Source organism: Pseudopipra pipra, chromosome 9 (assembly GCF_036250125.1).
Source record: "Pseudopipra pipra isolate bDixPip1 chromosome 9, bDixPip1.hap1, whole genome shotgun sequence".
NCBI classification, from domain to species: domain Eukaryota; kingdom Metazoa; phylum Chordata; class Aves; order Passeriformes; family Pipridae; genus Pseudopipra; species Pseudopipra pipra.
The window spans coordinates 5,761,416-5,773,197 of record NC_087557.1 but is presented as its reverse complement, the minus strand read 5'-3'; the positions used below and the strand labels follow the sequence as shown (position 1 = coordinate 5,773,197).

Here is an 11,782-nt window from a genome sequence, read left to right as displayed (position 1 = left end):
GTAGGTGATGTCGTGTAGGTAACAGTACAACCCCTCACTCCATGCAGGTTTTTGCAGCCCTTTCTGCTGGGAAGTTGGCTGAGTGTGGGGGTCGTGGGCTGAGAGGTGAAAGCACAGCTCTGGGGATTAGTGTGACCTGCACTCCCACCCTGGCTGGGGCTGTAGCCAAAGACTCTGCCATGAGCTATTGCTGAGTAGGTATCAGTGATGGCCATACACTGCTGCGTGAGGTAGCCAAGGAAGCTGCACTGTGGCTCTCTGTAGCTGCTGCCAGGAGCCAACCTTGATGACAAGCCATGAGGTGCATTCCTGCCCTAGGCAAGAGAAGCCATTGGGCCTGTGAACAAGGGACTCAAGGGACTCGTTGAGAGGTGCTGCACCACAGTGGACAGGGCCCATTGCTGCTTATCTCAAACGGATTATGGAACTGAGAGTGGCTGTCAGCACCTCCCCTGCCTTGACAAGGTGGGGCCCGACCCTGTGAGCAGATGTAGGGCAGTAATCCTCGGGTTCCCTGAGGGGACGCAGAGATTAGCCCGGAACGCCCTGCTCTGAATCCCTGCAGGAGCTGTTTTGAGAGCTAAACCACCACATGGATCCCCCAGCCTGTCCTTGTTGTTGTCCTCTATATGCATTGATTGCATGTAGCATCCTCTGGAGAGAGCTGTTTAGGCCAGCATGGCTCCCACAGTGATGCCCAAAGCAGTCCAGCTTCTCCTTTCCTGACCAGAGTTGGTGCTTCTAGCAGTTTTCCCTGGGATTTACAGGGCCTTCATCGCCAGAAAAGAGACCATAAAATTATCCCCTCTCTTTCTCCAAGCCTTCATCCCTTGTGACTTCTAGAGGCAACATAAGTGAGACCACAACTGGGTGGGATTAGTCCTCTACTTCTCCCATATATCCCCTAGGCCAGACAAAGACTCTCTGAAAGGGGTCTCCTTCCTTGCAGTGACTTTCAGGTTACATCTATCCTCAGCCTGTGCCTGTCCAGAATGCTTGATTCTTTATACCCTCCTGGCACAGTTTTTCCTGCTTCAGGATATGATTTACCAGTTAGGATGGCCTGGTATGTCCAGGAGCTTCAGGAAGTCATTATATTGGAGTGGATGCATCTCTGTTGCAGTGCCTGGGAACACAGCTCTTGTTTGCTCTCTGCATAGTTCCCGTGCTGGCAACAATGGCCCTGGGAATGCTGGCTGCCAGGCAGTCCTTTAGTCACTCCATTGTGTCACTCCTCTGTGTGGTGCAGTGCTGAGCGACCACCGATGGGCCACAGGGTCTTTGCTGGAGGGACTTTCCTTATTTCATGTTGTTCCACTTCCCTTAAATTCCTCATCTCTCCCTGGGCCCACAGCATTGTTCAGAATGGGATCCGTGCTTTGCCTGGCATCTTATTTTGGAGCAGATGTGTGCTTGTGCTGTGACCTATGGAAGCTGTGAAGGTGACATTAACTGGGAGGCACGCATGTCCTTTCACAGCTCTGTGTGTTTGCTGCTTGGCAGCAAAGGGATGGTTTTTGTGTTATAACTTAACACATTCCTGATGAACTGAGCTACACGGTGGCTTTAGCTTTTTGCTTCTGCAGTGTGACAGAAGGGGAGTTAGAAACTTAGAAGTTTTGCTAAAAGTCTCTCAGACAGGTAGCTTTCGACTTGAGGTGGATGTTTCTGTGGGCTTTGGTGATATAAGACCTGCACAGATTGAGTTTGTCCCTTCTGTTTTCATAAGCAATTAGCCATCAAACAAACAGTCACTCACCAGGGCCTGGCTGAAGCTGCCTTCCAAAACTCCAGTTTTCAAGGATTGGACTGGACCCAGCATTTGGCCAGCACTTCTGTCGAGAAGATAAGTCACTGCTCCAGGCCCCAGGGGCTGCCCATCCTTGCAGCTCCTTGCGTGCCTTGCTGGGGCCTGGCAGTGGGGACTCTGGAACAGCAGGTCCCGCAGGAGTTGGTGTCGTGATCAAGTCACTAACCTGCTCGGCTCCTGCTCTGGGAGCTGTCAGAGGATATTAGGGCCAGGAGGCCAGACTGTGTCTGTGCAATGCAATGTGCTCAAGCCTCTGTGAGTCTGGTTTCTGTCCTGAGTCTTGCTCCTGTTTGGATTCCTCTGGTTCTTGCAGGGGGCTGGCTCCCTCCTCTTGGCTTGAGCATGCTGCTCATGTGTGGCTGGTGGTGGGTGTTTGGTGAGGGGTCTTCAGTACATAGACTTAGAGGAGAAAATTGGTTTTGTGAGCTCTTGGTCAGGGACAGAAAAGTCCACAAGATCACTGCTCCCTGGGAGCCATAACTCACATCAAATGAGAAATATAGCCTGGGCTTGCCCATGGACAGGCAGACCAGGCTCCTGTTGGTAGTGGGCAGCAGGAGCTGAGTGGAGGGCAGAAAAGCGGGTACCAGAGCCCAGCTTGTCACCACATTTGCGGAGTTGTACTATGGAGTTCCCTAGCCTGGTTTATGGCCTCACTTCTGCACACCTGTAGGGAGAAACAATCCAAATTGCAGGTTAGATTTGACTAGTGGAGTCAAAACCTGCTGGATGGTTTTTGCAACTCACCTGGCTCTATTAAATCTCACCTAGAAGGGGGGCAGACTTGGCTAACACAGTTCAGCTGTGGCTCCACAGAAAGAAATGCACAGTCCAGAAAGTGTTTCTGCAGCCGATGATGGCTAATGCTTTTTCCAGCTCAGGAAACCTGCTGCCAAGAACAGGACAGTGTGCAAAAAGCACAAATGCCTCCTCAGGCAGGCAGCAGATGCCCCCGGGCAGCTGCCAGCAGGTTTTCTACCTGCCTTCCTACTTCAGGAAAGGACATTCCCTGAAAAGCCCAACAGTTGCTTTGACTTTCAGCCTGGGCCAAGTGGGACCTTCATCAGCTTCTCGCCTCGCCAGCTGCCATGAAAGCAGCGATGGCAGGTGTGAAATTGCAGGTGACTTGCTTGCTTCTGGCACTCCAGTGCTGTCATTTTTGGCTTTTGATGGTCTCTGAGTGGGTAGGACGAGGGAATTGCACTGAATTAGTGCCTTCTGGAGCAGGCCTTGGGTCACAGAGCACTTGGGTGAAAGGAAAGGGGTTAAAGGGGATATAGGAAACAGTTTGTTCAGGGCTTATTCCATAAGATGATTTCTGGAAAAGGAAGGGCTGCAATCAGGCAGGATGTATTCACTTTGGGATCTTGGAAAATCAAGCTCAGCCTGGCCCAAACCAAGAGGGAAGTATAACCCAGCCCACAGACTATGAAACAGTGATGTCCCCACTTTACCTCATCCTGAGTCAGTGCAAACGCTCCAGGATGTAAATGTAAAAATTATTTTTTAACACATGGTGCAATGCTGAGCTCACATGAACAACCAAGACATCCCACAGGGAAATGATACAGTTTGAGCAGAAAGACAGTAGGAATAGTTCTGAAAAGTCTTATGCTAAGATAGAGAGAAAGGGTCCTCTCTGTTCCTCACTGTATTTCCTCCTCCTCCCTTGCCCGCGTTGGTAACAGGGTCCCAAGTTGGGCCCTGGGTGGAAAGCATGGCAGGCTGTTTGCCACAGGCTCTTTCCAGACTGGAGTCTGATCTGAATGGCCCTTGAAGGCATCAGAAGAAAGCTCTGCAGATGAGTTAGGAGCTGCTGGGTCATTGTCAGAGAAAGAAAATCTTTGCTACTTCGCAGCAAATCACATTTGACCGATGCAACCCCTGCAAACAACCAGGTGTGGCTGAGGTTCTTTTATTCTGTTAAAGGCACTTGTGGAGAAAAACTCACCTGTGTTAGTAACCTGCTGCAGCTAAAGGCAGGGGATTTGGCTGGAGCATTTGACAGAAATGCCATGGAGTCTTGCATGAGGGAGCAGATAGACAGCCCGTGTTCCCCACCGCTCTCCCTCCTTTCCTGCAGGGAAGAACATCTCCTCCTCTGTTTTGCAAGACCCTTCTTACTTGCCACTTGTGCTTTGCTCTCTGACTTTTTTTGTGGGTACAGCAATTGGGGTAGGGGTGAAAGACCCTTGCCACAGGACCTTGGAGGGAAGAGTGGCAGTTTGCATTGTGGGGGTGATTGGTAAAACCATGGTGAATTTTGCATGCACTGCTCAGACACACAGAGTTTGCTCAGGCTGCTGGTTTATTTGCACTAAAGGCAGGCCAGCCATTCACCTGAATGCATTTGTCACTCTGCTCTTTTGAACTGGGACAGCTGAATATTACTGCTGAGGGCAGTACAGTTCAATCTGTTCCATTTCCCTTTCCCTCTATTAGCTCTTTCTTCAGGAATATTCAGCATCCTGTTTAATTTGCCATGCCTCTAGAAGGTTTTGCTTCTGTTATAAAACTCCAGCTGACACGCCAGGAGGAGAGCATTGAGAATGTTAAAAAATCCATGCCTTTCCTACAACTGAGTTTAAAGTCTGCTTAATTACATGCTGGACATAAAAAGTTTCTGGTAAAGTAACTTTAATTACTTATAAACAAGCATCTAGCTCGCTAAAGTCATATACATGCTGAAAAGATGTCAGACACAGATCCCCATTTTCTCCAGACTGCAATTCATTCAGTTTGGATGCATTAAATTCAGAATTGGTTCCTTTAGGTGCTGACAAACGTGTTTCAAGTGCTGCCAGACAAAGCTAATAACACACACGTGCACCCACACACTCACAATGGATCAGTCAGTGCTTTTGTAACTTTTTCTTCCTGTTTCCTTGTACACACACAGGGCAGATTTTGGTTCTCAGCCCATTAAATGGTGAATTATGCTTCACAGCATCCCTCCTTGTTTCCTAAGTGGGAGAAAGTCTTGCGAGTCAGCCTTTTGGTCATAGTAATGGGTGATGGAGATTCCATGGGCTTTAAAAGAACTTTATTAGTGTTCCTGCATGAGCAGGAGAAATGGAGATGGCTGCACACAGCAGATACTCAGCTTCCATGTCAACATTGAAGTGTAACTCCAGAAAGTGATTCTGCCTCAGAGAAATGCACTGTGCAATTCATGCCTCTACCTCGTGTCTAAAAGCGAATCATAGAATTGTAGCATCTTTTAGGTTGGGAAAGACCCTTGTGGTCATTGAGTCCAACCATAAACCAAACACTGTCAAGTCCCACTAAACCATATCCCTAAGTGTCACGTCTACACATCTTGTAAATACCTCCAGGAATGGTGTCCAAATGATACTGGACTCTTTAGAGAACAGCTTTGGGACCTTCTTGAGGAGAACAGAGGACCTGTACCAGGGGAATGACATGTCCTATTCTTATCATTCTGACTGCTCTATCTGCTGCTGGATATGAGGCCAAGCAGGCCTTGCTCTGATCTGGGACAGACGTCCTTCTGTTCTCATGTCTGGAGTGGGAAAATCTAAGCCCTAGGGGTGCTGGGATGCTGTGGGAACAGGTGCAATAGGGGACCTAAAAAACAACAGATCAGAAAACATATGGGCCCACCCCAGCTCTTAATTAACCTAATTGCTGTAGCTTCCACAAGGGTCTGTGTGTTATCCCAGAGTGTTGTTTCCGGTGCAGGCAAGCCCCAGGCCCTGTGATAGAGAGCAGACACAGTAATGCTATCAGCAGCTCCTTCCTTCCCAGAAGGGGCCCAGCAGGACAGACCACCTTCATAAAATCCATCTGGTGGGCCCAGAGTGCAGGTCTTTCTGCCCAGATGTACAGCTCACCCCGCCAAAGAGGTGCTGTAGGCTTCTCTGGAGAGAGAGAGTGGGGGCAAGGAATAGGTTTGGAAAGCTAAAAAGGGTTATTACAGCCCAGTGGTTTGGCTTATCTGACTGTCCTGTCAGAGGAGGTTACTGCTCATTGCTGCTCCAGGGGCAATGAGTCACTCAGACTGCAGTGGTTGGCTGATAAAGTATCGAGCCAGCTCACCTGTGTGTTCAATGGCACAGGAAAACCACTGGATATTTTTAGAAAGGAATTGCGTTCCAACCGGTGCAAAGAGAACACGAACTGCTCCTTGGTTAAAGAGCACAACTGGGCTGTAGTCCTTTCTTCAGGGCTTCAGACCAAGAGAAAGGATAGTCAAGAATCTTTACTAACCTCTTTTGATGCTCAGACAACAGCAAGCCTTTTTCACTTCAGAGTCACTCTTCTTCACTGGAAGTATTTGGAGAACAAAGTCACTCCCGGTTTAGTTAAACATTTGTCTTTTCATGGCACTGAATTGTAAATAAAGCTGTTGTCCTAAAAATACTGCAGATAACTCAAAGTTTCCTGAGGTTTAAAGATGTCCTCTAACAACAATCCTTGTGCTGTGCTGCAAAGTGAAATGTGAAGTCGGTTGTCCAGATGTCTGGTACAGAGCAGCCCAGCCAGCCTGCTCTTTTTGCAAGGGAGCAGTTATTCCCACTGATGTGTTTCACTCCAGCAGAGCCTCGATCTCTCTGAAGCTCAGGGGCTGGAGATGTGAAGCACAGCAGAAGGAGCTGCCTTGAGAGGCACAGAGATGCCAGTGAGAGAGGAGGGAGTGTGCAGTGTCTGATGTGGGCACATCTTGTCTGGCCAGCCAAGCCAAATGTTTATCACCTTTGGATTCACCATCCTGCCCAGAAAGCAAAACAGACATGTAGTAGTGTTGGCAATCTCTGTAGGAACCTCCTGTCTGCCAGATTCTCTCTCCCTGCCCTCCCAGCAGGTGCCAGCTGGGTTTTTGCTTTCTTTCATCCTATGATCGTGTTTCATCAAAGCAAGCACAGTCAGGGGATGCAGAGCCCAAAGGCTTACTAAAATTAGGCCTGATCTTTGGTCCTGTTTGCAAGTCATTTCTAGGCACAGTGATGTCTGACATACAAACTGGCTAAAATCAGGGTTTGCAAGTCCTAAGTGCAGCTATGTTTGCATTATTGTTTGGAAAGTCCTTCAGAACAGCTGTGTGCCTGCTAGAACAGACCAGCAGCACAGAGGCTCAGATCAAAGAGCCTTGGTGAAATAAATTTCAACAGACAAGCAGCCTACACTCTCCAAGTACCTGGGAAAGGAGGATCCTGGGAGAAGCACGGCAGCTGCAATTTTGACAGAATCCAACCACGATCACACAGTCCCCATGACTCAGTGCTGGAGTCACACATGTTCACTGTGGAGATCTCTGGGTCTTCTGCAAGAGCAAGGAATGAACAAGATGTTAAGTCCCAATTAAGTTAATGGGGCTTAAACAAATCTTTCAAGTTGAACATAGTGGTTTGTGTTTTAGTGGATCTGGATCCTGCTTAAGCTTCCCTTCCCCCTTCTTCCCATAGAGCTTCTTAAATTAAGGAGGAATTATGAACAACAGTTCAAACCCCAAAGTGCAACCAGAATAGGTGTTTAGATCCTGTTCAAAATGCCTTCAAAGAGGTGATGAATAAGAAACAGAAGTGAGGAGAGAAAGCAAAAAGTGTGGTTTGTGCCTGTTTTTACACTTAGCTCGTGGTAGTTTTCAAATGAAATGTGGATGTTGGGTCTCTGTTTTGGCTGATTGCCTAACATACCATGGAAATCAGTGCCTGTTGGTAGCGCTGCCCTGGGCTAGAAGAGCATTCAGTTGGGGCTGGATCTGAAATAACAAATTATCCCAACTCTGGTCTGCGTTTTGGGCAACAAATTTGGTCCAGTTCAGGTCTTCATGAAGACCTGGATTGTCAGCAGCACTCTGCCAGGCCTGCTGCAAAATGGCCTTCTAAATGGCATGAACCAAGGTGAAGCCAATCTCACTTTGCAGCAGCCTGGGTACACCCATGATACTCCTCTGGTGCAGAGCTCTCTGTTTTCCTTTTCACTGCTACGGGGTGTCCCCATATCCTGCAGCCCCAGGACAGGGATGGAGCACTGGTTTAAGGACTTACTCAAGGGAGCGGAAGGGATGCAAGTTCAAAATAAATAAAAAGAAGCAATTCTCCACTCTTCATTCACTTGTCCTGGAGATTGATGTCCCAGCAGCTCCCTCTGTGCTCCAGGGAGAGAAAGGGGAGATCCTTGTGTCAGCTCTGGCTTGGAGTAAGGGGCAGCTTCTGAAATGGGCTGCTCCTAGACTGTTAGAGGCTTTACAGGGCACCTTAAACTTCTCCTGAAAACAAATGGGCAGTCAGGCCTGATGAACACTCTTCCAGGAAGCTTTGCAAGGCGGGCTTTTGTTAAGACTCTGACTATAAAGGTCTACAGCCTCCCATTTGATGAACAGACAACAGCATTTTTTTCCCCTCCTAACAAGGTTTCCTTAGAAATGGATCCAATGCTGAATCCTGAGTCTGCCTGGCATATTCCGGGGGACATCTGGCGTAAATTCTTCATTATTAGATTACATTAGTTGCAGCAATAATCATTCACATGGGATTATTACATCCAAGCTTGTCTCATCGCCTTTATCCTTTCACACATTGTCTTTCCTGGTTCCCCTTCAAAGGGCTGTTGTGAGTCTGTGTCGGAGCAAGAAATTAACTTGTTAGTAATTTATGCATCATTTCCTCCAGCCACATGTATTTAGGGCAAGATCAATAAAATATAATAAGGAAGCGGGTGGCTATTGTCACCATGGGGCTGAAATAATTCCTTTGGTATCACTGTAAATCCTTCCCTCACATATGAAAACCTGCAGTGCTGTCCATCATTAGTTTATTTTGCTAGACTCTATCAACAGGGCATTTGATTCGGCTCTTTTATGTGCTTGGAGAGCTCATGTCCTGCTACTTCTGCTCGCAGCCACACAAAGTGCCTCAAGTGGAGGTTTAAGTTTTTGAGAGAGCAGTGTTTCACAGCCTTTCTTCTGGCTCCTGTTGTGTAATTAAAGCTGTGCCATGTCACACTGGAGATTCATTTCTGGAGTGGCTCCATGCTCTGGCAGCTGCTGAGATATGTTAGGTCTGAGAAAGGGAAAGGGATAGGAAGAGGGATCCAAGCACCACAGCTCAGGGCACAGAGATCTTGCTGTTTGTGGGAACTGGGAAGACAAACCTGAGTGTGTCTGAAAGGTCACTGGCAGATTCCAGGGAGTCTGGAGTCCCTGAGTAGTGATCTGACTGCTGGGCAGCCCTTCCTGGGTAAAAATAAAAGAAAAGAAAAAAAAGGAGATTGGATCCATCTTACCCACAGCAGGGGCAATGCCTGTGGAGAGAAGAGACAGCAGACAGAGCACGCTGGATTTCTATGTCTCCTAAAGAGGATTCTCTTTGCTCACCTCCTGGCTTCAATCCAGACTACCCTGCAGGGTTTCAGCTGCATGAGAACTTGAATTTGAGGAATTTGTTGCAGTTTCAGATTAAGAATTTTCTAAAAGTGCAAGCAAAATCAAACCAGCAATTTGGCAGCCTTGCTAGCTCTGCCTGCCTGGACTCCCTGTGGCTGCTTCTCCTGCAGGAAATGTCCCAGCAATTGGCACTGATGAGGAGGGGGCTGCATGTCCCACCTTGGCTTTGGCAATGCTCTGTCTGCTGATCTCAGCAGAGCAGAGGCTCCAATTCCTGAAAGTCTCTGGAAGGCGAAGTCTTGAGATCATTCTGCACTTTGGGACCTGAATGTTTTGTTGCTGTAAATGTGGAGAAATCTAGGAGAGGGAGATGGTTGAAACCTCCTGCTAGGTCTGACTCATCCCAGAGGAATAGTCCGTGTGAGGTTGTTCTGGGCTGAGCAGCACACAGTGTACAGGATGGGGCAGCGGAGGCAGAGCAGTCCTGCCCTCCACAACCCCAGCAGTGTTGACACAGCCTGAAGGGGAGAGCAGAGGAGATGAGATCCTGAGATTATCAGTGCAGACGGGGGAGAGGAATGTTGTTTGCTTGTAGCTCTTCTCCATCAAGACTGGCAAAATCCAAACACGAGGGAGGATGCAGGCAGATGCCTATGCGTGGTTTGAGAATGTAACAGAGAAAAGCAAGCACAGGAACAAAGCCAGGGGCTTTAACTTCAGCACAAGAAAAACCGGTCACAGCACAGGCTGGTCCTCTGAAAGCCTTCTGGAGACAGGGGTCTGTCCAGGTCACCTGCAAGCAGCCAGTGGCACTGCCTAGGAATGTGTACAAAACATTGCTGCCTTCACACCTGCCCCCACCATCCTCAGACAGCTTCGGTGAAGCAAAAGCCAGTTATGCCTGGTCTCCACTGGAGTCCAGTGGTGCTGTGACCAACACTGCCACCCTCTCATTGGCAAAGCTTGTTGCCAGATAGAGTGGGTGCAGATGAGAGAGAAAAAAAGACAACTGGCAGAGGGAAGCAGGAAAGCAGAACTGAGGCTGATGCTCAGACCGGATGGCAGTTGTTTGCTTGGTTTTGTTCCTTTAGGAGCTGGGATTAGAAAAGAAATCATTTCCAGGAGACACTTTCTCAGCAGAGCCACTTCGGACGGACTCCTTTGCGCCGCAGGGCCTTCCCCAGGCAGCCTGTGCAGCCAGCCCTCCCCCCGGCATTGCAACATCTCCTGCTTTCCAAAGAGACAGGAGCAAACACAGGAAACCCCAGCCCGGTCAAGGTCTGGGAGGTAAATTTGTAACTTAGGACAGACTGTGAGGATGCTGCTCTGTAATATGTAAACACTCCTTTCTTTCTCCAAGGGCCCAGCGCAGCCGAGAGAGCTGATCCCAAACCTCCCTTCATGGTTGAGTCTGCTGAAGAGACGGGACGCAGGTTGGAAATGCAGCCGGGCACACAGGTTCCTTATTCCCTGGAGATGGGCTCCTTCCCTCACTTCTGTAAGTCCTTGTCCTGACCCTGTGCAAATCAGCTATGTGGGCTCAGTTCTGGGTTGGGAGGCTGTGCAGGACACCACTGAGAGCTGTGGGGTTTGCCCAGCCTCCTGGGCATGCTGCTCCTGTAGCCACCTGAACAGAGCCTTTATGGGACTTTAATTTGGCTGCAGGTCTTGGGAAGAAACCCTCGTAGCACTGAGCTGCACTCTCCATTGAAGGAGTTTAGACATTGGGAAAATATAATTTAACAGGAGTGGTGGAGGTGTGATGGGACAGATGGGCTGGGGAAGGAGGTGGCAGCTCTGTCCCCAAAGATGTCTGGTCTGATTTGGGATAGGAAAATGGGTGAGATGAGCTTGTGTTCCTCTGTGTCTCTTCCAGACCTGTGAGTCTGTGCTTTTCTCCTGCAATAGAGGGAAAGAAAAATGTTCAAGGTGTGGAAGGGGATATGGTATTTACAGGTGAGGGCTGTGATGGCTTATGCTAAAGGAGTTTTGGGGATCAGCTCATACAGGTTAAAAAAGAAGAGGTGGAAGCTACATGTAAAGCTAGTCAAGAATTTTCCATGAGGATAATACTTTTAACAAAGTGATGCTTCTCTAAAAAATGAAGCTCTCCCTGGATAAATATTGATTTTGTCAAATATATTAAATATTTGTGTGTATGTACACAGAGAGAGAGAATTCCACTGGGAAAAAGTCTTAATGGCCTAATTAATTTCAGATCCCTTTGAACCTGGTTTGGGTTTTGACCTGACTCAATGTGTTTCGCTAACTCTGCTGCAGATGAACTCTTTGCAATATACATGTAACAATATTCTGACCAAAAAGAATATTTACTTGCCTTTATATATTTCCAAGTCACATAAAATTTAAACCAGCAACTTCTCTTGCTGCTTTACTAGTAAATATGTCAGATATCCATATCAATATTAAGTTTACTTAGCATCAGCAGGTACACTATTTGTCTGATTCCTGTATATGAGGTAAACCAGTTGTACAATGCTGGAATTGATCTGGTCAGATGCAAAGTAACCTTTGCATCAATCCTGAACTCTGGGAATCAAAACTAACCTGTGTTGGGCAGATGTGCATGTAAGTAAAGGACAGAGAGAAAATTATGTTCTAGT

The 11,782-nt window shown here is 48.0% G+C and overlaps 1 protein-coding gene across 1 annotated transcript in view; it reads left to right on the top strand.

Annotated features, from left to right (window-relative positions):
- The window catches only part of RXRG (retinoid X receptor gamma), a 48,004-nt gene that overhangs the window by 117 nt on the left and 36,105 nt on the right, over positions 1 to 11,782 (top strand). The window contains exon 2 of the mRNA XM_064664303.1: positions 10,519 to 10,656. Coding sequence (XP_064520373.1) covers positions 10,560 to 10,656 — 97 coding nt within the window. The 5' untranslated portion in view covers positions 10,519 to 10,559. The remainder of the gene's footprint in view (positions 1 to 10,518; positions 10,657 to 11,782) is intronic.